General features: G+C 39.7%; 1 protein-coding gene across 1 annotated transcript; it reads left to right on the top strand.

Moving 5' to 3' along the window:
* Nucleotides 1-786: 786 nt before the first annotated feature.
* Nucleotides 787-16,340, top strand: mosmoa (modulator of smoothened a). The gene is made up of 3 exons (XM_058652958.1): nt 787-1,753; nt 8,274-8,486; nt 13,799-16,340. The coding sequence occupies exons 1-3, from the start codon at nt 1,648-1,650 to the stop codon at nt 13,981-13,983; spliced, it is 504 nt and encodes a 167-aa protein (XP_058508941.1). The 5' UTR covers nt 787-1,647; the 3' UTR covers nt 13,984-16,340.
* The last annotated feature ends 10,874 nt before the right edge of the window (nt 16,341-27,214 follow it).

Here is a 27,214-nt window from a genome sequence, read left to right as displayed (position 1 = left end):
ACTGAATTGTTCCTCTCCTAGTCGGTAGGGGGACACAAAAACACAAACATGACAGGCTGGATTCAATGAGATTCATCTGGTGTACATCAGTAAAACAGCAGTACAATATATTATTTTGAAGTCAGTTTAAAATACCACAGTCTTTAAAGTAAATATATGCATTTTAAATATAAATGCTTACGTTTCAAATGGCTGCACTGCAGCTATAGTGAAATTGGAGTTGATAACCATTTTTACAGCACTTGCACTAGAACACTGCATCATATTTTATTAATTGATACAAAATCAAATACTAATCTGCTGATTGGCGTTGTAAGCATAACATAATTTGCATAAAGCTAAATAATGGAGAACATTTTATACCAAAGATTTATTCATAAGTGAAGTTTTGTCAGTTAATGTCTACATTACTATGTTGAGAAAATCATCACAGTTAAAATCAAAAAAAATTAAGAAAACCATCAAGGAAACAACACAAAAACAATGTAACAAACTTCTACGAATTGTGTTATAATTTGCCCACCTAACACTTAGGTTTTTACACAGCAGACACATAAAATTAGACATTAATTATGTGTAAATTAATCAAACACAAAAGAAACAAACAAATCAAGATAAGGAAAATCTGCAGAGAAAATTAATCTAAGTACATCATAAAACTCGGCACCCAGGACAAGCCGACCGAGTTTTTAACATAATATCGCGAGGAGACAACCCTCACCCCAGAACGTGAGTTGTGTATATGCATGGGTGCGTGCGCGCGCACGGCGCTGCGTGGGGGTGTTCGCCTGATGTCATTTGGTGGTAGACAAGGAGGCTGAGCTAACGGTGGGCGCACGGCACAAAAGCATAACAATAACGTTTCAGTTTTACCGTACTCAGCGGGATTTGTATGGTCGCTCTCGGGTTAAAGTACGCAGGGTGACTATCTTCTCACCGTGCTCCGTTGAAGAGGAAGGGGAGGAGGAGGTGGAGGAGGATGAGGTGAAGCTAACGGATTCAAAGTACCAGATGCTATTCCAGCGGAGAAGGGAGACGGATAAAGCACGGGACGGGGATGGGTGCTCTTTTTCCTGACTGGTGACTGAAAACACGGATAACGCTTTGTCGGGGGGACTCGTTAACCTTTTCTGCACCTCCCCTTAAGTTGCGTTTTGTCTGAAATGGTAGCGCTGCCGCGGTCTCGGCCGTCGAGCAGCTTCTGGGCCGCAGCTCGGCTCGCCGAGTCCGAATCTGGGAAGTAGCTAGCTAGCTACCCGCTAGCCGCAGCTGTACCCGATGCTGCTGCCTGTCGCTGCGGCTGTTGCTGCTGCTGCTGCTATACGGATCCCACAGACAACACGCGCGGTTCAGGAACTAAGTGAGCGTTTGTTTTACCTTCCTGGACTACAGTGGGTGTTTGAGATGTGATGCTTTTGTGCCTTGCATTTGAGCCTTTCGTAGGTGGAGGCTCTCACTTGCTCGATACGAAGGAGCTAACGTTGCTGCAAAATGCACAGCGGAACCAAAACAGCAGGCTTCTGTTGACGGGGGCGAGGTTAGACAGATAACAGCCCACCCTGTGTCTCCCAACTCTCGGGGTCACGTTTGGACAACGACCGCCACATCGACCCCTCCACATCTTTCACCGCTTTATCAGCAGGCGATATGGATAAACTAACAATAATTTCAGGGTGCCTGTTTCTGGCAGCAGATATCTTTGCAATAGCCAGCATTGCAAACCCAGACTGGATCAACACGGGTGAATCAGCAGGTAAATAAAGCAGGCCACAACTGCCAACTTAACATCTGTTGTTTTGTTTTGTATGTTTAGCCCGGTTTTTGTCTGATACATCTGTCAAAGAAGCACAGCAGATAATCTCCACAACAAAGCTATGACCTATTTTGTCTGTGGATGCTCTCACCTGCAGCTTTTGTCCTCCGTAGCAGATGTGTCCATTGCATGTCGGTTTTGCTTCTCAAAGTTCTCTCTCTCTGTGGCTCTCCGTTGGTCCCAGGAACGCTATCTATTGGAGCGTTTCAACATATAAATAGTTAAAAATAAATTAAGAAAATAGTGACCAAGGACGGATACAATATTTTAGATCCCAAAGTGATCCCCCCATGACAAACGGAGATAGAAAAACAACAAATACTCTGACGCTGAAAAGCAAGAGTGAATTGCATAATTGCCATATGGCTGAAGTAGTTGGTCCATGAATTAATTTCTTGGAAACAAAGTGGTAACAGCTTTTCCCAATCCATGATGGAAATGTTCAATGAATCCAACAAAAATAGAAACAACAACAACATGGGCTTGCACTACTTTGCAGATAGTGTTTCAAATGAAATATTTTGGTGGCAGAACTTGGTTAAATTGTAAAAACAGTGAGGATGTGCTTAAGGAAAGTCTGATTAAATCGAAGAAAACAATGCATTTCATTATTAAAAAAAACAATTATAACAACTGGATTTAAAAAAAATACATGTAAACGTGATAATGCATTAAATCAAATTAAAATTTCTTCAAGTTGGACTACCACACCCAGATAATGTGATTAGGAGTTGAATCATTACTGTACTTATTTTTTCATTCACTCTCAAGTTGGCCTGGACTCTATGTGCATGCGCCACAGTTGCCACCCTCAAAAAATTATCGAAGCCAGTATGTGGAAAAATTAAACAACAACAAAAACAGGTTGAAATTCAGGATATAATGTTATTTAGAGGAGAGAGAGAGAGATTTATGCTCCATCACTTTAAAGAATTGGATATTTTAATGGTCATGGATGGTTGGGAGACTTGGAATGGCATCCAACATGCTGACGTCTAGTTGCAAAATACCGAAATGGATAACTGCCTAACACCAAAAAGCTTAAAGGGAGTGTAGTGCCCCTTGCTTAGTTGAGGCGGTCACACTTCATTCAATAAATTGTTTCCCCTCTAATGCTTGTAAACTGGGACAAGGGCAGCAGTCCAATGACTTAAGTGGAACATGGAAACGTACTGACTTAGGGTGTAAACCTAATGCCACACGGTTTTATATCCGCTCAGTTTTTATCAACAAACTAGTACTAGCACTGATTTCTTTAATTGTGTCTGTATCGCTAAAGAAGTGAAACTAACAGTAATTATTTTACACACAATGAAACTGCTGTAGATACTACTACTTGAAGAAGGAAACGTCACGCAGATGTCACTCTGTCACTGTGCTAATGACGGAATCTATGACTTTCTCCTGACATCAGTGTGACATCCTCAGGCAGTAAATGCAAAAGCCAATTTCCTGTGCCAATGTTCAAGACAAAAGCCATTGTTGCAACAGTGTCAGACAAAGACTGGGATTCTTAGCAGCTCTGGCCCATGATGGCCCCTCTTCACAGGTACTTGTTCCTACCTTTGGTGTTGTTTTCTACAGCCTGAATAACCCCTCTAAAATGCTGTATACTTATGTAATTCTCATTTATGTAAAGCTAGCTATGGCAATGGGGGTTTCAAACAGAAAATTGTTATGTATGTTTTCTATGAAGCCCAGTTTACAAACCGCTACTCTATTGGACATGCACATCCTGCACACATCGCTCCCAACCAAGTCAATGTGCCTGGTCGTACTTACTGAGTTCTACATCCCTGGAAAGCTGCTTCGCATTGCCCAACCCAAGATAGAATCGTGTTTAAGTCAGACAAACATAAAACAAACATAAAACATAAACATAAAAGTACAAGCTCTGATAGCTCTTGATGTAATATTACTTTTTGAGATTATTTTTTCATTGCAGTTTACATAGTTCTATATTTTTGGCACCTATTTGAACAAGAAGAGGATGTGACCCAAGCTCAGGTGTGGGATCCTATGTTATTACTAATAAAATGTGTCATTGTATTCAGGTCACAATTGTGTCAAGACAGTATACGAGAGACATTTAATGCCAAATGCAATCACAATCTCAGACATTGGAGTGGACACATTTAATGTATTAGTCATTGATAATAGCTTTGGTGTGTGTGTGTGTGTGTGTGTGTGTGTGTGTGTGTGTGTTAATAAAAAAAAAACTACAGTTTTTTTTACTTTGACAACATTCAAAATAGACAAAATAGGAGAATATTAGGTGTGGCTATTTTTGGTATCCCCTTTCAAAGCACAAGGACACAGTGTCATTGATACAAAGCAAGTGAAACCAGGCCCACACTATACAGTATTATCCAGTGACACAGCTGCAGAGCCAGCAGTTTTAACCAAGATCTAGCCTCTTCCATCAACAGGCAATGACAAAAACCACAGCACCAGTTCATAACTGTATGTAGATGCCATTTACCAGCTAGAAGATGTAGTTTTGATATCGAAAAGAGTAGACATAAAAAGAACTAACGGGTGTGAGCAGTGTTAGCATTGTAGCATAGATTGTAGATATTGTATTTTTTGCCTTTTAGTTTGAGGCATTTCAACCTTTCTTTTGCAATGAATTCCACTTTTTGCTGCAGGTCATCACGCTCTCAATTGATCTTACATTTACTGAATGGCTCAGTCCAATGGCCCAAAAAATATCGGAGCATGTTGCTGGACTGACACATTTTAATCTGTTTTGAGGAAAAATTGTATCCACCACATGTTCAACATATTTTAGTGTCTGGTGCATGGCAAGGATGAGAATGTGTTCGGTTTTCTGCCATTTAACACACGACATTAGTTATGTATTTTATTCAAGCTTTATAAGTGTTTATTTTCACCTTTAGTTGGAGGTGAGTGGTTGGACTTTTTCCCCACACATTTTTGTTTACAAGTCACTTTTTGCATGCATTTTTAGACCATGGAATGGTGTGCTCCATTGCCCCTACAATGTATGTGGAGGCTGTAAAATCCTCCTGCAGCATCAACACCAGCGGTTGTTGGCTGCTGTAGCTTGCTTACTTGCGTTCACCAAAAGTCCAGAGTCCTGTATGAGTCATCCCTCCAGAGCTTTCAAATAGCAGCACCACTATGCTCCACTAATGACAGCATCACTATGCTGAAGATGAGCAGACAGACACTGCCCTCATTTCCTCTCATTGAGCCAATGCATGGTGAGAGGAGTGTTTTGATCATAGAAAGCAAAGAGCTGACTGCAGGGTAACAGCATGATGGAGGCGTAAAAAAGGGGAACTGGCCTTTTTTTGTCGTCTTTGTTCAGGTTTCACTATATGAATGTGTGCAGACATGCAGTACATGTAATAAACGGATGCACTGGGTTTACAAATAAGGATCATTAAATAGAAATGTGTCAACACACTGTTAAATGCTATATCACTTAACCAATTGTATTTCTTACGCACAACTGAATTGTGACATTTCAACTTGTTGCATTGTCTAGCAATACATAGAAGGCTAAACTGACCTTTTTCTTTATATAGGATCTACAGCTTATTTGGATACATTAAGATTCAGTCTTTGTTGGTCATAATTTTGCTCTCACTAAAAAGACAATTTTAGAAAAATTGCCTAACTTACTCTGTACAGGCAAGCTCAGTTGAATGGTTGACTATATCACTATAATCCTATATCACTATAATCCAAAAGTTAGATACACCTAGTGTGGCTGTCTATGTTTAATTCACACAAAGATGCCATGAATAACAACAACTTTTTATGATGAGTTGTTAATTGTCTGCGAGCAGTTTCCTGTCCAAGTAAGTGTCATTTAACAGATACATGAGTGGTATTAATCTGTTCTTTACCAGACTATTTCATATATTGTGTATGTATTGTTCTTCCATAGCCTTCATATGGTTGTATGGTTGTATGAAAGTTAATGCTGACATGTGAATAAGCACCTCCCATGTTTGAATATTGACTTAGACTTTCACTAGCTCTCTTTCGTTTCCCTGCCCGTTCAGTTTTAACCTGTATTTATGAGCTATGACTTATCCACAGGAGACAAGATGATCCAGGGGAAATGATCTTAAACCTGTGCCATTAACCATCGCTATTAAACTTTATCCTATTATTTTCCTGTTCCCAGGACCAATCCCTGCTTCTTTAACCTCGCTAATCTCCTGTTATTACCTTTGCTTAAGGTTGCGTTGTAATATTGGCAGGTACAGAGTGTTTGCATTTTTGTCATGAGCTAACTGAGAATTCCCGATAATATTAAAGACCTTAACATGAAAACTGAAGACAGTTTCCTCAAATGTCAGTATCTTCATGTGTGGTGTGTAAGTGGCTCTTATTAAGGTTGTTTTTATGTAGGAACTCTTAAGCCATGGGGTCTGCAGTTTACGGGGCTTATGAAGCTTACCTTTAACATATGCTCTTGAGAGTTTTCTTTGAACCACTGGCATTGTAGATTTGGAAGGGTTGAGTGTGTGTTTGGTTCACTGCCTGTTTCAATGGGACAGGATTTCCTCTTGACAACCTGCACAACCCACCACACCCCTAGAGCACATTTCTCACACATTTTTTTTTTTTTGTTTCAAATGGTTGATACGCAGTGGGGTTATAAGCTGCATTGCATAATCGTTGTTTGAATATACAAAGGTTAATAAAGACGGGTATTCAGGTGCTATGAATACCTAATAACATACTTTACCATCTGAAATTCCAGCTTGCTTTTACCGTTGTCTCGCTTAGGCCACTGTTTAACTTTTATAATGTTGACCACAGCAAGGAGGCTTGTAATTTAAGCAATTTGTCATTTTTGGCCAGTAGAATGAAAACGTATCAGTTGCTCTCTTTTTACATTTTATAACTCAAGCAGAGACGAGTTATCTCTTTGTATTTTCCACAGATGACGTTGTCTGACTTAAACATCAGTTTTAGAATTAGCTTAGCCTCTCCATCCTGCCACTCATTATTCACAGATCCACAAAAGTATGCCTTTATGGAAACCATAGGTTCCATAAGTTTTCAGATGAGGAGACAATGTTTTGTGTGGACCTGTGTGCCAAGCTGGTATATTTGTTTCTAAATGGAGATTAAAGCAGATCCCATTGCGACCCTTTGAGCAAACATTTAATTTATTGACATACAAGTATCTCACATGCACCAGTCCTATTTACCTGTATTATGACTGATGCTTGTAATTGGTGCCATTTCACCAGCTCTGATAGCTTCAATGCTCTAATTGAACATTCAGACTAAAACCGGTTATAATACACAACAAATTGTCAGTGCTCAGTTTGATTTAAACATTAAAGACTTATCAAACACCAAACCTGCTTTATTTTGAGTATGATCAGCACTCTGAAATTAATTAGATGGTTATGTTTTTATGTTTATACGTAGTAGTGTTGTGTCTTTGTCAACATAATTCTAACAGTCTCTTATTTGTGGACAACTAGAAGGCATCAAAGCGTAGGGTGTGTGTGACAGTGATGTACTATCAAGAAACTGCGCGTCAACATGTTAACTAATGACACCCTTTACATCAACAGTCCTGCTCATTTTTCACATTAAGATGTCCCGTCCTTTTACATCTATTGCTCAGGGTCCATCTTTCTTACATTCTGTGATCAGCAGAGTCCTGAGTCATGTGGCACTGTTCTGCTTACTCAGGGTGAAATTTCCCTCGAGTATATGTGCTCTAATTGAATCACTTCCCTCCAGAGAGGTTGCACCACCAGAGCATACTCCTGGTCTCAGTACTGGCCTCACTGGCTCTGGCACTCTTCCATGCCTTGGTGTGAGGCATGGGTCCATTTGTCTGATCATTGAGGGATAAGCACATTAAGTCATGCCATTTTTTTTGTGAAAGCAGATGTGCAAACCTATGCATTTACAGAATACTCGGAGGTTTGGAGACCAAGTGAGAAGATTTTAAAAGAGCTGGTGGTTATTACTGGGAGGAGGCGTAATCATACAGTACAAATATGGAGATTATTATTATACCTTTAAAGTTGCACATTTGCTTGATATAGGCAGTGTGTCTGAGTGCCATGACTACGTGGGATGGATTCACTAATTGGCAGGAGTGATATAGTGCGTGCTGTCTCTTAGTGAGTGTTGCAGTACAGGGAATAAAATGTTGGCCACTTGCACATTTTGGCCCATTTTAGCAAGATTTGAATGGATGGCAAATTAAAGGACACTTTTTCCTTCACCTCCTTTCCCTCTTATGCAGGAGATGAGTTGCTATGCTGTGTTCTTCCCTCTCTGGACGGTGTCATTGATTAATGCACAAAATCATTGCTGCTTTGTTGTCTTGATTATTCCACTTACGCATTTTCTATTAAAGCTAGATAGAAAGCCTAATTTCTGTTTATAAATCCAAATATTTGACCTTATAAAACACACCTCATTAATGTTTGGTCTCTCTCTGCAGGTGCCCTTACAGTCGGTCTAGTTCGGCAATGTCAGACCATCCACGGACGAGACAGGACCTGTATTCCACCACGGCTGCCCCCAGAGTGGGTCACTACACTTTTCTTCATCATCATGGGCATCATCTCCCTCACAGTCACCTGTGGACTGCTGGTGGCATCACACTGGCGCAGAGAGGCGACCAAATACGCCCGCTGGATTGCCTTTACTGGCAGTAAGTGAATCGCCCCGCGTGGAAAGAGTTGTGTTTTACTGGAAGTGCTGTCGGTACATTTCCCCTGGAGCTTTCTCACGGTTTCCATGTCCCACTGCATCTGTCTTTACATAAGTCTCCTTTGCTACATTAGTTTACCCATAAACATTTTCTCTTAGGGGCAGAAAATGGTAGAAGAGATTTGGTCGAATCAGTGTGACATATTGGGTTATGTGCACTGTAGTGCAGTTATGCACTGATAATTTACAAGCATAAATCTGTATTTGACATCAATGTTTTTGTGTTTCTGACTTAAGGACATGTGTGTGTGGTGTGTGCATGTTAATGAGTGTTTTTTTTCTCCCATGCTGCTGACTCCTCATGATCCCTGAAGCTAATTTATTAAGTAATGCAGCTTGTCTGTTACCTGAGTGGGCGGCTTGTGTGCTACAGCTTTTCTCTCCTCTCCCTCTTTACCGTGAGCATTTTTGCTCACTTTTTTTTTCCCCAAACAAGATTTTCTCAATTGACGCGCTTCCAGCACCTTTAATAACTCTCAGAAACCGTCTCATGCTTTGTGGCTGAGTTTGATTGGTTAGTTAAGGGAAAAGATGGCCTCAAGCACACTTGTACAGATGGAGCAGTGGCATGTGAAGCCACAATTCTCTGTGTGGTTTTATTGTTTCAAAGCTTGGTGCATTCTTCATGACACTGGGACTTCTTTGTTCTGTGGAGGAAACATAGCCCAAGGATTTGAACAAGCACCCAAGTTGTTTTCATGTTGGACCAAATGCAGATTCATGAGGTTTTTGTAGCTTGTTTTAATCACTTGCAAATGCCCAGTGAATCCCAAACCCCTCTACTAACGAATTGGTAAATCTCTCGAGTTTGAAAGACATTGAGACGAGCAACAATGACTAATCGTAAAAACACACCATACGTTAAATACCAACACCGTGTGATAAAGAGACCTTGGCTGAAGCTGAGTTGTTAACCTCTCCTGGAGAAAATTATCCACACCGGCACCTGTCTTCAAATTCCTCTCTGCTTTTAGCGGCCTACAGTTTTAATGCATCTCTAATACAGACCTTTAGTGCTGGGTGGTATACCGGTTCATATGGAAGAGTGGTACATTTTTCATACATTTCCACTGCTGCACCACACATGCTAAAGGCTTAAGTGAAGAAGTAACTGTGGTAGTTACTGTGGGAATGCTCAATTTACTCCACCACCTTTTTAGAAGAAGACAAGTCTGAGAGAACCAAGAATGTATACAGTTACGTAAAGGCAAACACACACTCTCAAATCTTTCATCATACCGCTAAGCACTACAGACATTTTTTTTCTTCTTCCTCCTCTCATTTGGTAAACGGATGTCAAAGTGCTACGAGCTGCTATTGTGATGGATAAGGTGCTCATATTATGTGTGGATTTTATGGCTCTGTGGATTGTGCTAGCACTGCTTAACACTTCAGTGACTGGTGGTCTGCTAGAGATCGTCTTGTTTTTATGAAAATGGAACAACGCTGGTGTTGATGAACCTGAGCTACGATGGCAAACAACTCTCTGCTCTGTGGGATATATGCGGAGAGGGCAAGAAGTTAAGTGAGGTAGTGTGCGGGGGCTCTTGAACAGTTGAGTAAGGAAGACAAGCTGAATGAACAATCATGTGGGTTAAGGTCAAGAACTGCTCAGGGGGTTCGTACGAGAGAGCTGGATACAAGTGTAGACTCGAATAAAAGAGCAGAGAGGAAGAAGAAGGTGGTTCATTCAGGGGAAAACAGGTGAAGAGGGTGAACCGTCTGTAGTGTGTTTGGCTCCAGGCTTCTGGCATCTGAATGGGCATCTTTGTATGACAGCACAGCCTGTCACTGTGTGTGTGTGTGTGTCTATATACACACACACCAGCAGCAGTGTTTCCCCAACTGTTAAATGTGGGAGTGGAGTGTTATTGAGGTAATAAGTAAAATTTACAGTAACTGCCCAAAATAAATCTACTACTCTGGAGTTTAGACCTGTTTTAGGAACTGTCCTCATCTCACATCATCACTAGACAAAGTCACACTTTGCAAGGGCCTGGCGATGCGATACATATTCTGATACGTGGGTTATGATACGATATATATGTATATTGAGAGAGACGCTCTCGTGATAAAAATAACAATGTAGCATGCTTACACAAAATACACAGTTTTCTTTGTCTAATGAGAGGAGTGAAAGGAGGGGGAGAAATGGCCGACGAGCAGCCAGAGGCTTAAATCCAAATCAAAACCACTGACCAGATTATGTGCAATATATCGATGCAGCACTTCAAAGAATGGATACAGTATAACGTCATGACATTTTGCAGTATTTTAGTGTATCAGTAATATATTCTCACACCCATCTTGTTGTTTTAACTGTTAAAGCATTTCGGTTTTACAGGAATTTAAATTGCTGGACTTGGCAAAAACTACATGTTTACATTTTCATCTATGAGTTCTGATGAAATATACTGAATTATAGCTGATTAGCAGCAGCGGGATACAGGGGGGGAAAGCATTTTCTGCCCAGTGTCCAAATGGCTGTGCTATATCAGGTACTGAACAGTTTTGCGAGATGGATAGTAATGTGAAGCTAAAAATGGCGTCATGAGTTGTTACTCAATAGATTACCCCCAGAGATGAGGTCAGCAAAAAATAGATGCAGCCACATTTAAATTTTAAGACATCTTTGTTTACCAACCGCCCTAATCTTTGTCGCCCTGTGTGTGAAAAACAAACCTGATGCACACGAAGTGTGTTAAAAATAATATTTTTTAAGATGCAGCACAATGCTTTTTTCAATTTCACTTGAAAAGAAAAGTTCAAATTAAAATTTTAGTACATGTTTGACTGCTTATATTGATTTATGTTTATCTCGATCATTCAGGATAAAAATGAATCTAAAGACTGTGATGATGATCATATTTGATTAGAATCCTGAGACCAGTGACGTAAACACATAAACTGAGGCACACTGAGGCAGAACATGGGGGATAAATGACTGTAATGATTCTCAGCATGTGGGTTTTTGTCAGCACAACAGGAAAGGAAATACAGAGTTTACGTGTGCTGTAATAACCTGGTTATCACGTACAAGTGAGAGGTCCCAGTTTGTCAGATTCCATTATAGTTGACTTTCTCAGCAATTCTTCCCCATTGAGGATCCCTTCATGCACATTTACTTGTTATAAATCTTTAAACTAATACAAGTCCAATTCCAAGAAGTATTTTCTTCCCCCCTTGTTTAGCTTTAGTGAAGCTGCTTGCTGGAAACCTGTTCGAAGTGTACGTGACACATATATCTTCATATCCTTGCACGATTGTAAGACCCGCTTTTGTTTTTAACCACACACCATCTTTGATAGATTTTGCGGGTAACACGATATATACAGTATATTTCAGCCAGAAACAGCAGCTCGTGGAAGAGATGATGCTCAACAATGCCACACACAAAGGTAGCTCCACAGGAGCAAACACTTGATATGTGTGCAGACGCATCAGCTGACAGCATGAGTTCAACAGTCCCATCCAGCATTCCAGTAGTGAACATAAACGTGTGGTGATATTATATCGCTTTTGAGACACCAAGTGTTTAGCATATAATTTGTTTTTACTCATGTTACGAATAAACATACAATAAACCCTTTTGTGGATGAGCATAAAAAAATCAATTGACGTTTCAGTCCACTAGATGCTGTCTCTCACTAGGGCTGTTGTGTGAGTATATTGCAATGTATGATTCTGCAAATCACAATTTCATGATAATATTGTATCGTGTTGTCTTAGTGTAAACCAGGGGTGGTTATCAGAGCAGAGGTTTAGGGTTGCAAAAAAACTAAAAAAATACCTCTTTATTATCTTATCTTGCTATCAAAATATTTAATTATTATATAATTATTATATTAATAATTTTTTCATCCCCATAGGATAATATAATAAATCAATCAATAATATATAAATATTGTGTGGTTAAAGTGAAGAAATGGCCGCCACACACCAAACTACAGTAGTAGAGTGTGCCGGCTGCCACAGCACTGGTAGAGTGTGTGGATCATACCATTTGCAAGGTAGCCGGGGAGATGAGGGTTGCTTCATTTGTATCTAACAAAGGATGTTAATCAGTACCATGCAGGTTGCATCTTAGCTTTCTTCAATTAGTGAACTTTGTAATGGGGTTGTAACGATTTTGAATAAATATCTAATTGAGATTATTTTGACAGGAAATGCGATTGCGATGTTATTCTCATTTTTATTTGAAAAACGTATTTTAAAAACGATTACTGTGTGATATTTGTGAGAAACAAAGATGTTCTCTTCAGTCCCTAGAATAAGATGTGTATAGATGAAGACATTAATTCATCTAAAATTATGTTTTGATACATTTTGGCTTTAATAATCACGGTCATTGTTTCAGTGTGTCCTTAGTTAACTCTGTGCTTAGTGTTATCTCATGTTCTGTGACTGACATGAAAGAACACGGTGACTCAAGTTTTCATTTAACACAACTATCGCCTTTGGGGAAATGTGTGGCCCACACATCATGATTTGTAGGAGATTGAATCTGCTATTGATTGTAGAAAGTGCAGCTCTGTTAGCAGACGGTGCCAGATGTTTGGGTTTCCCTAGTTTCAGCTGTGATGAGTACGTCAATATCGAGAAGTCTTACAAAACTAATCGGCTCCTATAATGAGGTTAAATGCCCATGGTCTGTCATTTCAGCAGCTGCTCAAAGCAAGATTTAGCTTTGATTGAAACACTAATTTTTTTGTTTTTTTTTTCTGCTTGGACAACTCTTTTTGTATATTTGTAAGATTGTATAGTCTGACAAATAATTTAAAGTTACAGGACAGCTTGTGTCACTGACTGTGAGAGTCTCTCTCTCTCGCTCTGTGTCTCGTCTTCCAAAGAAAAGATGAGACGGAGTCACACTGTTCTTCCTCCATTCTATGCATCTGCCTTTTGGAAACTGCTGCTTCAAAGCAGTTTGAAAGGCTCTATTGTATTCTAAGTTATTACAATTTAATTCAATTCGAGCTTCCTGTGTTCATGCTTAATTTTCCTGCATTGTGTGCAGGAAAAAGCCGAGTCATATACTGAATCTCAATGTAGTAACTCCTAACTCTTTTTTGATAACGACAGTGGCTGTCTTTGATGTATGCACTACTTTTTGTCATCTATTTCCCATTATGCATATGCCACATCATTACAGCGTTTATGTTGGTGACTAATACAAAATCTGTTTGTGGAGATGTTTTTATCATGTTTTTAATCAAGAAAATTAATAGTTTTTCTCTTGCTCCTTCCTTCCAGTGATCCTCTTCTGTATGGCAGCGCTCATCTTCCCTATAGGCTTTTATATCAACGAGGTGGGAGGCCAACCGTACAAGCTGCCCAACAACACGGTGGTTGGCTCTTCGTATGTTCTTTTTGTGCTCTCAATCTTCTTCACCATAGTGGGACTGCTGTTTGCAGGCAAAGTGTGCCTCCCAGGCTGAGGACTTGACTGTGCTTGCCTCCGGACTGACACGAGAGGCTCTGAAAATTTCATGGGATTTACAGAAACACACAAAGACTGAAAATGAAAGACAATGAACTTTTGGGAGCCTGAAACAGCGCCATGGAGTATCTAACTACCAAAAGATGAAAAATAAATAAATGAACAAAACACTAGGGGAGGGTGGGGGGGGCATGGGCATGGGCGCAATGAGGTGGAGAGTGAAGTTTAAGAGAGGGCAGCTGAGGCTGTCAAAGCACCCTGTCACTTTTGATTTAAAATATGGCTGTCTCTCTCTCTCTGTTCTTTTCGAAAGGGTGCTTACTGTGCCGTTGTCATGGCGACCGTGGCCACAGTGCTGGCACACATTTCTTGAGGACCACTACAGCCACTCTTTCTGATTCCCTGCTGCCCGCTCCGCTGCCCTCAGCACACATTTGCACCGTCACGGCCGCTCTCGTTGCTATTTTTGGCTCCTCTTGGCTATTTCAGTTGTGTGTTTTTCTGTTGTTGTACATTTCGGGTTCTTTTTTTTCTTTTTCTTTTTTTCTTTTCCTTTCCACCCCTTGCCACCTTTCCACTGAAGTAGTGTGAGTGTAATTGAGGTTCACTGAACTAAACCCTATTGAGGGATATTTGGGGGGGGCAGGGTATATTCTTGCTCAGCTGTGTGGTTGGAGAGAGCAGCTGTAATCCCAGCTGTAATCCCAGCTGTCTGGGGCCGACACACAAGCGGCCGTGGACAAGAGGTCAGTGCAGGTGTGCCGCCTCTTTGTCTTCACCCACCTCCAGCTTTGATGCAGGTGGTGGTGAGGGATGACCACATGGGCAACAGAGCAGATCAAGTACCATTAAGGAGAATGCCACTCAATCTAAGACCTTGCATAATGTTATTTATATAGACAGCAATAATGTATCAAAGACAGCTAAACCCACAATACTGATGCACATGTTTTTTGCCAGTAACTAGATGACTGTGAATTTAGAGAATAATCATAAACACAACTCTTGGATTCGTAGTAAGAACAGCTCGGTGACCTGCAAAGTATTTTTCAAAGATGTACATACATCTCTGTGGTGTTGCATTAAGCTGAACTCATACATTACTACACACAGTATTACTTTTGTCACATAGAAGATTATGTTCTGATCAGTGTAAAAAAAAAAAAAACATGTAAATGCTCAGAGTTGGTGGAATTCTCCTTTAATGTATGACGGGAAAGAACCGAGCCAGGGGTATCTTTGTGTTTGTCTTTTTTTTTTTTTTTTTAAAAGACGGTGAAGTCACTGGGACTGCAGGTCAGGTCCATGTGAGGGGCTGGGCCTCTGTGTGCTGATCATGAGGCCTGTGAATGTAACACCCACACACACACACACACACACACAAGTACCACACATTTATTTGCTTTAGTCTTTATTAATAGTCTAATAATACAAAAGTATAAAGTTCCTACAACTCAAATTGATTTGACCAGATATAAGTTGTCTTATCCAAATATCTGCTGTACTCGTAGTCACATTTGACAAAGTTGTTTACAGTTACGAAGAAACTCACCAGACGTCGTGAGGCCTCCCTGATTCTGAGGATGCCGGGTCAGCAGTTCTGGGGTTGCAAGGCTGGCTTTCTGCTAACAGGCGTTCGGAGGAGTGAGTGGAGACGTTAAACCATCACAATGAGGTAAAAATACTGCATAGTTGTGCTGTAATGTGTCCATAAAATGATTGATTTAATATCTCCGGATGTTTGAACAAAGGAGTGAAATCCAGTAGTATTCAGTACAACAGAGACAGAAAAGCATTAAATCAACGGATTATCAAAATAGTCGCCACACATTAATATTATATAAATCTCATTAAGTATTGAGACAGTACACATTTACACACTACTGGTGTGTGTGTGTGTGTGTGTGTTTTGAATCAGTCTCTGAGTTCAGTTGCAAAGTCTTTTTTTGGTATTTCTGTTTCCTGCTCGGCTTTTCTTCCTCTCGGTCTGACGATGTATTCTGACGAGCTGTACACTCTGCAGCGCTCTGTCTCTGGGTGGTTCAGTATTGTGCCATGACATGTTTTTTTGTTTAATAATGTACAGACACAAAAGGCAGAGTTTCTGTATTAGAAAGCACTGTGCATTAAGCAGTATAGGTAACAGAAGTAGAAGCACCACAAATGTATAAAAAAAAGGAGAACTTCTTACCTCATTGTTTTTTTTTGTTTCTGCTATTATTTTCTAATGGTGGCAGTGTGTGCCCTCCAGTTTGTCTCTTACCTTGATCGGATGTCTACACATAAAGCCTATGATCATAGGAAATTATTTATCACTGAATAAAAAGAGATAAAAACGGGTGTGTGTGACTTGAACGCAGTGTGAGTGCTTTATTGGGTTTATTTGAAGGGATGTGGCAGCAACGTCAGGTCATGTAATACAGGAAATTCACCTTAAAACTCTAGTTTGCCACATATACGGTATATACTACCCACAAGTGTGTAAGGACAAAAGCTCTTAGTCCCCCCCGTGCTATCTGTTGTGTCACATTTGATGTAAGTAGGCAGTCCGCCCACTAAGTAAAAAGGAACTGTTTTCATTTCAGACGCAAGCCTGACCGAGGGCTTTACTGTTCCAAACCACGTACCATGCTGTATTATTCTCACATACTGGCCCTTTAAAGTAATATCTATCACTCATGGTACTTCCTCTCCAGGATGTGGCCAAAAGTCGTTCTAATCTGACATTTAAATCTGAGAAAACAGCAGAAACTGACAGTGGTCTTGACAGAGTCTTGGTAAAAGCAGCACCCTCCTTTGCTTGAACATTGTCAACATCTCTCATTGCCCTTGATATCTATTCTTAGACTTGTGTTGCCTGGTCTAAATGTGATGTTTTATGAAGTGATTTTGAGACTTCTGATGCATACTGCTAACTTTTTCCCCTCAGAATAATATCCTAATGCTCGCTTAGAGGACATGCAGTGACCTTGCTAGGTTGCCAAAGCAGTTTGATTTATTATTATTTTTTTAATTTAGCTGTAAAAATATCATCTGTCATAACACTGTGGCAGCTTGACCTTCAAAATGTCAGTTCCTAGTGATTTAAACAGTACTTCTTACTTATGGCTTTTAACATAATATTTACTTTTATTTTATAGATACGCCAATGATTCTTATGTGCATGGGATTTATACGGATAGAATAATGAGGGGAAATTGGTTTGATTAATGTTTTATTTCAGTCAGAGTCTTTGTGATTGTGCACTCCCTAATCTTCGCTAGGTTTCCGTCAAAACGAGGAGGAACAACAGTCGGGTGTATAAACTGGCACCGTTAATTTGTGAGCTTTAAATAAATAATGGCCAATATGTATTTTAAAGAAACGGGCAATAATGTCTCAATCAAACTTGTCTGCTTTAATAACTGAAAATTGCTCAAATCAGTACCAGGCAGGAAAGGTTTTTTAATCATCAGTCTGACAAATAATGTGAAACAGTGTGAATAATTTGCTGCAGCACCCGCTGACGGCTGCCAAATTTATCTGCCTACATTTTTACGAGGTGAATAATTCTTTCTGTAAACGCCTGCAATAGGAAAGGAAAAGGAAAAAGCAAGTGCACACTTTCATCATTGAACTGGCTGTAGAGTTGTTTCAGTTGCATGCAGTGATGGATCTTGATAAAAAAGTGTAAAATGAGTATTCTAATCGGATGACTTTAAATACGGGACGTAATGTGATTGATTTCAAATGTATTTACTTTGATTTCTTGAGTGTGTTTATCTATCTTTATCCACTTATTCAAAACTGTACCCAACATCCACATAATACTGGATGTAGATACTCCACAAAACCTGAATGAAAGGAAAGCAACCTTTAATAGTGTTAGATTTGGTCGGAAAACCTTCGCCAGTGTTGAATGAATTGTGTTTAGCTGCTTCTTTAACGTTGTTAGAAAGGTCAGCACCCGCTGTGAAGTGCTGTGAAGTGCTTTTATGTTGCCCTCAGTATTGATCCGTCCGTAGGTGGTAAATAGAGGTGCAGCAGGAAATGCAGTGAAGTTTCCTTCCAGACTCACGGCTGCTCTTCAGCATCTGTCACACACTCCCGCTGAGGCCACAAGAAATGGGAATCTTTACCTCAGTGTTTTTGTTTCTGCTGTTACTTTCTCACGTGCTCTTGTACAGATCGTCGTGGAGCATTCAGCTGCTAAAAAGTATGACTTTTTCCACAGGAGCAGTGTGGAGAGAAGAGAGGTGGTGACCGAAATACAGCAAAGATGAGAGTAAATGTCAAACTTCCATTAATCAGCTACAGAAAAAAAAACGGCACCACAACAAATGATGATGTTGCTCCGTAACTTGAGGAACCGAGTGTTGTACAACTGTAAAATGTACAATATAGCCCCATAAATACTGCAGTGGTGCTTTTACTTATACAGTTATTTACCAATACTTTCCTAAGTAACGACTATGAGATGTTAATACTGTGTCGATTGCACTTCAGCAGTGACACAAATGAACGGCACAGCGTTGTAAGTAGTTCTCCAGTTTCCTCCCACAGTCGGTATCTGCATGTTTTTGGACTGTGGGAGGAAACCAGACACTCCAAATTAGCAAATTGGACACTGTAAATTGACCGTAGGTGTGAGTGTCACAGTTGAATGGTTGTCTGTCTCTGTATGTCGGCCCTGTGATGGACTGGCGACCTGTCTAAGGTGTTCCCCCGCCTTTCACCCTATGTCAGTTGGGATTGGCAGCAGAAAGTGCTAGAGGATGGATGGATGAAAAAGAAAGAATAAAACACTGAAGAAGAGAAGTCTGTCAGACGGTGTAAGGAAGGTCCTGTTTGGATGTTATGTACATGTCGGAAGAAAAACAAAAACAAAAACTACTTCCTGCCTCAGGACACTTGCAGAACGACAGCTGCACTCTCTGCTCTGTCACTTTGTATTTCCTACATGTCACTATCACTAACACTGGAAAGTAAATGCCATCTGCTGTCACAGATGCTTGACATGCACATACTGTATGTGGGCACAGACACACCCATGTTTGTGTGCTGTCGTATGGAGCCGACACAGTGAGCACCTGTGACTGGTGTGTTTTCACACATCCTGGCTGTTGACAGCATAACTGAGCTGAAACACGGCAGACAGAGGACGTCAGAGGTGATTTATCCAAACACTGTCAGCACAGTGTAAATGTAAAGGTGGACTACAATCCAGAGGTGGAAAGTAATGAATTGCATTGACTCGCCTTACTGTAATTGAGTGTTTTTTTTTTTTGTGTACTTGTACTTTTTAAAGTCCATCCACCCATCCATCAACCGCTTTATCCTCCACGGTGAATGTCGACTGGTGAATTGGCGTTAATGTCCCTGAGTGAGTGACATTTGTGACCTTTGACCCATTTTGACTGAGAAATTTTATGTTTAAATATTTTATTTTATCAGCACTTTAATTTGAAAAGATTTGTATCCCCTTGTAGTTTTTTTGCACTACACAAGAAAGAACCCCAACCATGTTAAGAAAAAAACACAACTTTTACTTTACAAAAAGTACATTTTTAGACCAGCCCTTTTATTTGTACTTAAGTACAATTTGATCAAAAATAGTGGTACTTTTACTTGAGTAGAATATTTTCATTCATCATAGCTCACGTTACAGTCGTGAAAAATGCATCACCGTCTGTTTGAGTGAACCATTTGCAAAGGAAACATCTGGTAACTTTAAATATCTGACTAAAACCAGTCAGGTCGTCAGTGAGTGTTCACATACTGTGTTGAATGACTGTATGCTGCTTTTTTCCCCCTCCATCATTAAGGTGTTACATACATTTTTTTGGGTTTGTGTTCATGCCAGAAAGAAAATCCATGAAAACAGGGATATGAATCACAAACAACAGCTTGTGATATTACGTCACATTTTAGCTGTTCAGTAGAGGAAAATAAAAAATAAAATTAAACACTGGACGTGAGTCAGAATCTGCATCACGGTACAATTTCATAATGTACATTCACATTGAAAGGGAACATGGTATTTTTAGCTGTGATCTGGACGGACCTTGTGTCCTGCAGCTGTGAAGATGTACAGAAAGACATCGCTGCGTCACTGCTTTGTCTGGAATTAAGCTTCTGATTGACGTCAGTGTTATTTACAATGAAACTTAAAGGAGATTTAAAGGTTATTCCGTTTTTAGTTAATAGAGATATTGACACATTATCAACACAGACTATATCCCTTAAGAAACTCGGACACTGAGGACATGGCTGCCAGAAAAAAGAATTTTAGCCACACTTAATAAAAGACTCACTTAATTAAATCTTCACCTGCTTACATCTGCAATTTATTCATTTCATTCATTCATTTGCAATTTCTGGCTGAAAACTAAATTTATAAACTGCTATATCCTTTGCACCAAAGCCCATAGAGAAACTGAGAGGGCCAGATTTGATTCCTAGGGGCCAATGGTCGCTTCAGACATTTGTGTTTACTGTAAAAGTTACATATAAATGCACTTGTTTTATAAACATGTTATTTTCATTGTCCCAATTATCATTTTTAAATGGCAACGCCAACCATAGCTATGCCATACAGGAGTGAACAAGTCAAATAACATAGTAGAATAAAGTAATATTTACATCTACTTATTTACAACCTTATTGAAAAGTTTAATAAATGTACTGTTATATGACAATTTTGCAAATGGTGTATGCACGTATCTGTCCCCCAACTCTGGACTCTGGGTTCAGGACATGTCTCTCCTGTGTTTAAAGAAAGGGCCGATATTCTGTCCCAATCCTAAAAGTGACACAATATAAAACCGAACCGCAAGCTGCAGGCCGTTTAAAAGTCCACAGACTTGTTTGGCCATGCCTGATGTAAAAGTAAATCTAATGATTGAGATGATCATCATAATTGATTAGAATCATGAGACCAGTGACATCATGGCACGCTGAACAGAACATCACAGCATGTTCCCTTTTTTTTTTTTTATAAAGGGAAGGGGGAAAAAAATGACTGTAATGATTCTCAGCATGTGGTCAAGACACTTAATTGAACCCACTGGGTTCAATTAAAACTGCCTCTTTGTCACCTGCGTCTTACATGTTGACACCTGGCATTTTTACATTGTGATCCATTGTGTTTCCGTTATATGGCTGTCTGTCTGTTTTCCCCCGTTCTGCATGAGTGGGTGTGTCTCCTTGTCCTTTTCCCTGCAGGTTGGCCGGAGAAACCCCTTTACCTACCAACTCACCTGCTGCAGATTACTCTGATTGCCACCACTCACTCCTTCCTGTTTAAAAGCCTGGACCAGCGCACCTCTATTCACCATATTGTTTTGTCTTCCTCCCGCTAACACGCAGCCTTCATGCTTGCCGTCGCAGCTTTTGATCCCAGCCTCTGTAATTTTTGCTTTTCATTTCTTCTGGTTGATTTGTCGAAACTGTAGACAGGAAGTTACTAACAGATAATCCACGCAGATGTAAACAGAATCTCCTTGGTGGAGGTACTGAGAAGCTCTTGCATCTTCCAACTCCAATGTGGTATATTTTCCTGCAAATTTCAAATAATCTGGTTCTAATATTCTGCAAAAACACCATACTGACCGTATGTGTGAATAGTTGGTGGAGTGCTTCTTTGTGCTGAGACTGGATTTCTGCCTGCAAATGAAAGCGTTTAATTATGTGTTGTTCATGAGTGAGAGTTTGACAGAGCAGGACAGTGAAAGGTCAACACTTTCCACCATGGTTAGTTTTTACAGTCTGGTGAGGAAATGTGTTTTTAATGCTCTCAAAAACACTAAAGTCAATATTTATACGGCACTCTATTTTGCTCCCATACGAGTCCAATGAGCTCTATACCACCCTCAAGTCATCATGCCCAGGCATGTAATGGCTGACGTATAGTTCTGCTAAATGGCAGCGTAAATGATTCATTAAACTACATTTTAAGTCTAGTTTCCAGGTGAGTTGCTTTGTTTCAGTAGTTGTGTTGTTCTACTAGCAGGAGCTGGAGGAGAGGCTGCAGCCGCTGCACTCTCACACCCCACTGACCAGTGTTTATTTCCACTGGGACCCACCATTTATTTTCACGAGGGTATGAATGTATATTTTGATATGGCTCTTGTGTTGTTTTAGATGAGTCACTGGGGAAGGTGTGGGTACATGTGAGAACAGCGTGTGCCTGGTGCCAGGCATGCATGGTGGATACGACTGCATGTGCAAATGTGTTCACTCGGAATAAGAAGGGCCTCTGTATCCTTCTGAAGCTTTCTTTATATGATGATGATGAACTAAACTAACATAAGATGACGCGCTGAAGTTAAAACTGAGCGTCAGACTGGAGATGAAGGATAAAAGTGACTTTGAATGTGGCGCAGTTGTACTGCTGATACACAGGGATTTTCATGCACAGCCGTTGCTATAGGCTTTATGAGAGAACGGTCCAAAAAAAAAAGATAATATCCAGAGAGTGGCTGTCGTTGACGATGACCAAAAAAAAAGCACTGACTTGTACATCACAATTATGACTAGCATGTTATAGTTTGCCTTACTTAAAGCACTTGCTTACGTCTAGCTCTTTGTACGCAAAAGTTGACATGCACTTATTGTAAGTCGCTTTGGATAAAAGCGTCTGCTAAATGACATGTAATGTCAGAGGTCAGCAGAGAATAACCAGATTATTCCAGATGATAGAAAGTGGGAGATTTGAAGGTAGCCGTTGTTGGTTGGTGGTTCAACGCGCTTTGCGCATGTTGGACACCGTGAAAACTATAACATAAAAAAAAAAAAAAAAAGGGATCATATTAAAATGAACCACAACGTAAATATATTGTCTGTCCGTCCACAGCTCATCCGTATAATTACAGAAATGAAATTTAACCTGATAAGTTAATTTCACTCTAACCCACAATGAGACTTGTTGACAAAAACTCTGTGCCAAACATAAATTGTACAACATTTGAATTTTTTTTTACATATTCAAGACATTTTCATCAATATTTACCCCTTTAAACATATTTTGACCTGTCTGTCATGCTTTATTGTCAACTGCAGTAAAAGATAAGATTAAAGTTTGAAGCTGTACATTTTCATCCTTCCCCTCGTGCCATCAGGAGCATCCGGACAGATACTCAGCCAATTGGGCTCCGAGGCAACGGAGCGAGAGCTAACCTGCCAGGTTGGCTGCAAGTCTCTGACTTTAAAGGGAGCAGACTTTGTTGTTTTGCTGTTTGTCACAATCTACAAAAAAAGGTATGATTTGAACTGCTGCAGCAGCCTTATGGTGAGTTCTTGTAAAAATATTGACTGGGCGGTATGGGATTAAGCCAGCAAACTTCAAACTGAATGGCAGGAAGAGGCTGAAATAATAAACTCCACATCCAATGAGACGAGCCTTGTTGGTTTTAGAGGATGTTTATTTGCCTAATAAAGGTTTTAAAATCTTTCTCGGTTACTGAGCTACTATAAGTATGTTGTAAAAACCTTCAGACGGACCTTTTGTATAACAGAAGTAGATATTTTCCCCTCGCCCACTCTTTGTATTTGAAGCAGCAGCAATGCCTCGGTCAAAATCCTCTAATTTTGTCTTCCAAAGACCGATGTGCTCGTCTTGTCAATTTCCTTCTCCTTTATCTCTGAGAGAGACAGTGAGCAGACAGACGGGCTTCATTCACGGGCCAAAACAGCCCAGAGATGCCACAGATTCCTCAGCCATATGCTCATCACTTGTTTGGGACATTCCTGTCCTGTACTTGCTGTGTGCTCTGTGGGCCCCGCCCACTCTGCTTGTTCCACAGGTGCATCCAATTCAGCAATCGTGCTGTGGGGATGAAAGGATGGGGGAAAAAAAAGCTGGGACGGGCCTCTCTGGAGCCACTGGGAGTGATGGGTTTTCTCCATTCAACCTTTTTTCCTCACCCTTTGTTCTCAACGGTACGTGTGATACTTTCTCCAGTGGAGAAAGGATGTATTTTACTTTTAAATGGATTAACCTTGGTTTAAGTTAATGGTGTCTTTCCTTGTGTCGTAGGCCGATCAGCTACTTTTGGAGCAGTTTTACATTTTATTAATTCATTGTAAATAAACTCTTTTTAAATGATCCCAAGATTTGTTATACACTGTTACTCCCCTCATCCCCTGGACTTTAACAACTTTATTTGTTGAGCACATAATTATACACAGTTTCAAAATATCAATTTAAAGAGTGGATGCATGTACACATGATATTACTCACTCAACACTCACTCATTTTTTTAAATGCAGTTGTTTGGCGCCCCCTGCTGAAATACTTTATATATTTAAACATTTTACACTCAGCAGGCAAATTTAGAATAATGGTTTAGTATTTTTCTATATCGAAGTGCCTTAGATTCTTCAACTTCCACTTCATAATTTATGTACTGCTTAGACTTATCTCGATGAGCACCTTTTTTATTGGAATGTTTCTTATCCTCTGATTATCCTCAGAAGGGTTTTAAGTCCATGCTTGTATAATGTTTAATTCACAAATTAGACCATATATTGTGTCCAATAATAGCCTAATCCTCACAATTACTGCTTATTACAAAAGATCTCATATACCCATGACTTAATGGTCCAGTGTGTAGGAACTTTTTCCAAGTGTGTCGGCAAACTATAGTGGAATTCACATACCACATAGGATGTAAACACCATCATTGCTCATGTAGAAAGCGGCTGTTTTAAAATGCACACCTGTCGAGCTGCAGCAGAAACACGCTGCCTCAGGATGATGACCTCTGTAAAACAATGTCCGTATAAAAGACTTGTTCTAAGTCTGCAAAATCCAAACTGGTTTTATTTTAAAGTAAATCCTGACATTCATAGGCCCAGAAAGCCTCCCAAATGTTACACACTGGACTTTTTAATAGTTTATGAAAATTAACAGTGGTTGACACTTGTGAATGCACTTCCACTGCAAAAAAAACTAAATGTGCTGCCTCTGCACAGAAAAGAGGATTTGTGTCTACAAACAAAATACTAAAATAAATTTCCCACTGTGACACAACAGCACTCGCTGCCAGATTTGCCATGAAAGCCAAATGAGGTTTAAATGTAATCACAATTGAGTGAACACATCATGTTCTTTTTTTCTTTTCATCTCTGACTTATGAAATTGCTTTCACTCCAAAGAGAACTCCACCTCTTGCTCTCTAATTAGCTGAAATGTGTGCTGCATTTGCGTGTCAGCTCAGCTTTGTCAGTCTGTTGTATCCTAAATAAAATATGAAGCATCTATTTCTGCCTTCTCCAAAAACACATGTGCTCAGGAGGTGGCTGCTGCTAATTCAGCTGCCCGTCGTCATGCCGACGTTACATAATTTGATGCCCGAGTGTGCATTAATGTCAGCGTGTTTGTATGTAGAGAAGTTTTCCATATATTCGTTTGTAAGGAGTTCTAATATAAATATCACAGTGTTCTGAAATAGTGTGTAGAATGACTTATTGAGTGATTATATTTGAGATTGGTTTAACGCAGGGGCCACTGATCTAGTCTGTAGTGATAAAAGTCAAACTTTTCAGGCAATATGAGCTTAAAATGATATGATTTTTTCCCCTCATGACACTTTATTTAGATGATATTTCAGAACAAAAGCATTTTTGTTGCTATGGAACGATGTATAGAATACGACACATTTATTCATGAGGAAAAATTATAATCTTAATAGAAAAAATGTGCAGAAATAACTATATCTTGATATTAAGTGGTGGGCCGTATGAAATCAATTGGAGGGCCACAAATGCAAGTTTGAGACCCCAGGTCTAATGACTTGCTCGTTCTGCCACTTTTAAGTATTAGAGAACATAAGACACATCTCCCAATTATGATAGATGAGATATACTATATGTTATGCAAAGAAGCATAAGCCGCTTAAATGACTTTAGGCAAAGGACGCCTTCTTCTACAGCTGCTAAAATGGAAAAACCAGCCAGAATGTACCTTTAAATCATCTTTATATGTGCCAATTATCATAACCATCATACTAAATAAACAAAACATAGGAGAATGAAAAACTGAATCACACACCAATCAAAACGCTTTACTCTCCGAGGTGCTCTTAAAGAACATAGGTATCATCCCCAAGAATGACTGGAAGTCCTCTCTGGACAACGCATCGAATGGCTGTTGGCTCAGTGCTCTGCAACGAGATAACACAAGAAATACATCTTATATCAGTTTATTTGTTCATATAGCGTACCACAATGGAAGGTGGGAGAATTAGTTTTTGTAATATGTATGAACTAACCATCAGTATCACAAGAAAAAACAGTTGTACCAGGTCAGTCTTGCCTGTCCGACCTCTTCCTCTGGAAGATTTCCATCAAGCTTGGACACAAACCATCAAGAACACCAAAGAACTCTTCCTTAAGATTTCTACCAACAGCCCTGTTAAACTCCAAGAACACCTGGAAAAATATGAAATAACTTCAATTTTGATATTCAAATGTTTCAGCCTATAATGATGGAAAAAGCTGTGCTCTCTTCTCCCAGATGGCAGGGCAGTATACTTGCATTTCCAAGGCATTTTAATACGGCTTTAAACAAAAGTAGGGCAAATGAGGCTAATGTTAAAGCAAGCATCAAATTTTTTTTCAAAACTACATCAAATAATTGTAAACTGTTGCAAAACTGTATGTAGAAAACACAAGTAGAGCGTGCTGCTCAAAAATCACATTTGTCACAATTGCAATTGTCCAAAGCTTAAAATTGACCTATAAGTCAACCTCAAATTTACACACATTCAAATGTACACGTTTCAAACTAGACATGTTCCAGCAGTTTTCTAATACTTCAGTCGAGAAAACAACTCGCCTCATTCAGACAGAAATGGTATTCAATTCAATTCAATTAATGACATATAAAAAGTCATATTCATACCCTGAGTGTATCCTCTTTACGGCAGGCAAATGTCCTTTAAAAGCATCACATTTTGATAAAAGTGCAAAGACCACTTGTTTTGAGCCAATCACAACAGGGCAGCACTGTGGCCTGAGGTAAAACTTGATAGTATAAGTTTGTTAAATTTACAAAAATGAGTACACTCATACACTCTTCATATGCTCACACTGTTTGAGTAATGCAATAACTAATGTAAAATGTTACTCCGACTGTTTGCATAGAATCAACTTTTGGGTTAAAAGTGTGGATTAATTTTTGTGTAAATAATTTTGCAAATCTGCTGGGCCAGCTTTTTTATTCGGACGTATCCACTGCGCGTGCGGCT

The sequence above is a fragment of the Solea solea genome, chromosome 16 (genome assembly GCF_958295425.1).
Source record: "Solea solea chromosome 16, fSolSol10.1, whole genome shotgun sequence".
NCBI lineage: Eukaryota > Metazoa > Chordata > Actinopteri > Pleuronectiformes > Soleidae > Solea > Solea solea.
Note: the sequence above shows the minus strand (reverse complement) of the source record. Positions and strands in the feature narration are given on the sequence as shown.

What these genes read in the sequence shown, in the direction of transcription:
- mosmoa (XM_058652958.1), top strand. Translation starts at nt 1,648, where the DNA reads ATGGATAAACTAACAATAATTTCAGGGTGCCTGTTTCTGGCAGCAGAT. An exon ending in CAACACGGGTGAATCAGCAG is followed by an intron (nt 1,754 to 8,273) that starts GTAAATAAAGCA and finishes CTCTCTCTGCAG; the next exon opens with GTGCCCTTACAGTCGGTCTA. An exon ending in CTGGATTGCCTTTACTGGCA is followed by an intron (nt 8,487 to 13,798) that starts GTAAGTGAATCG and finishes CCTTCCTTCCAG; the next exon opens with TGATCCTCTTCTGTATGGCA.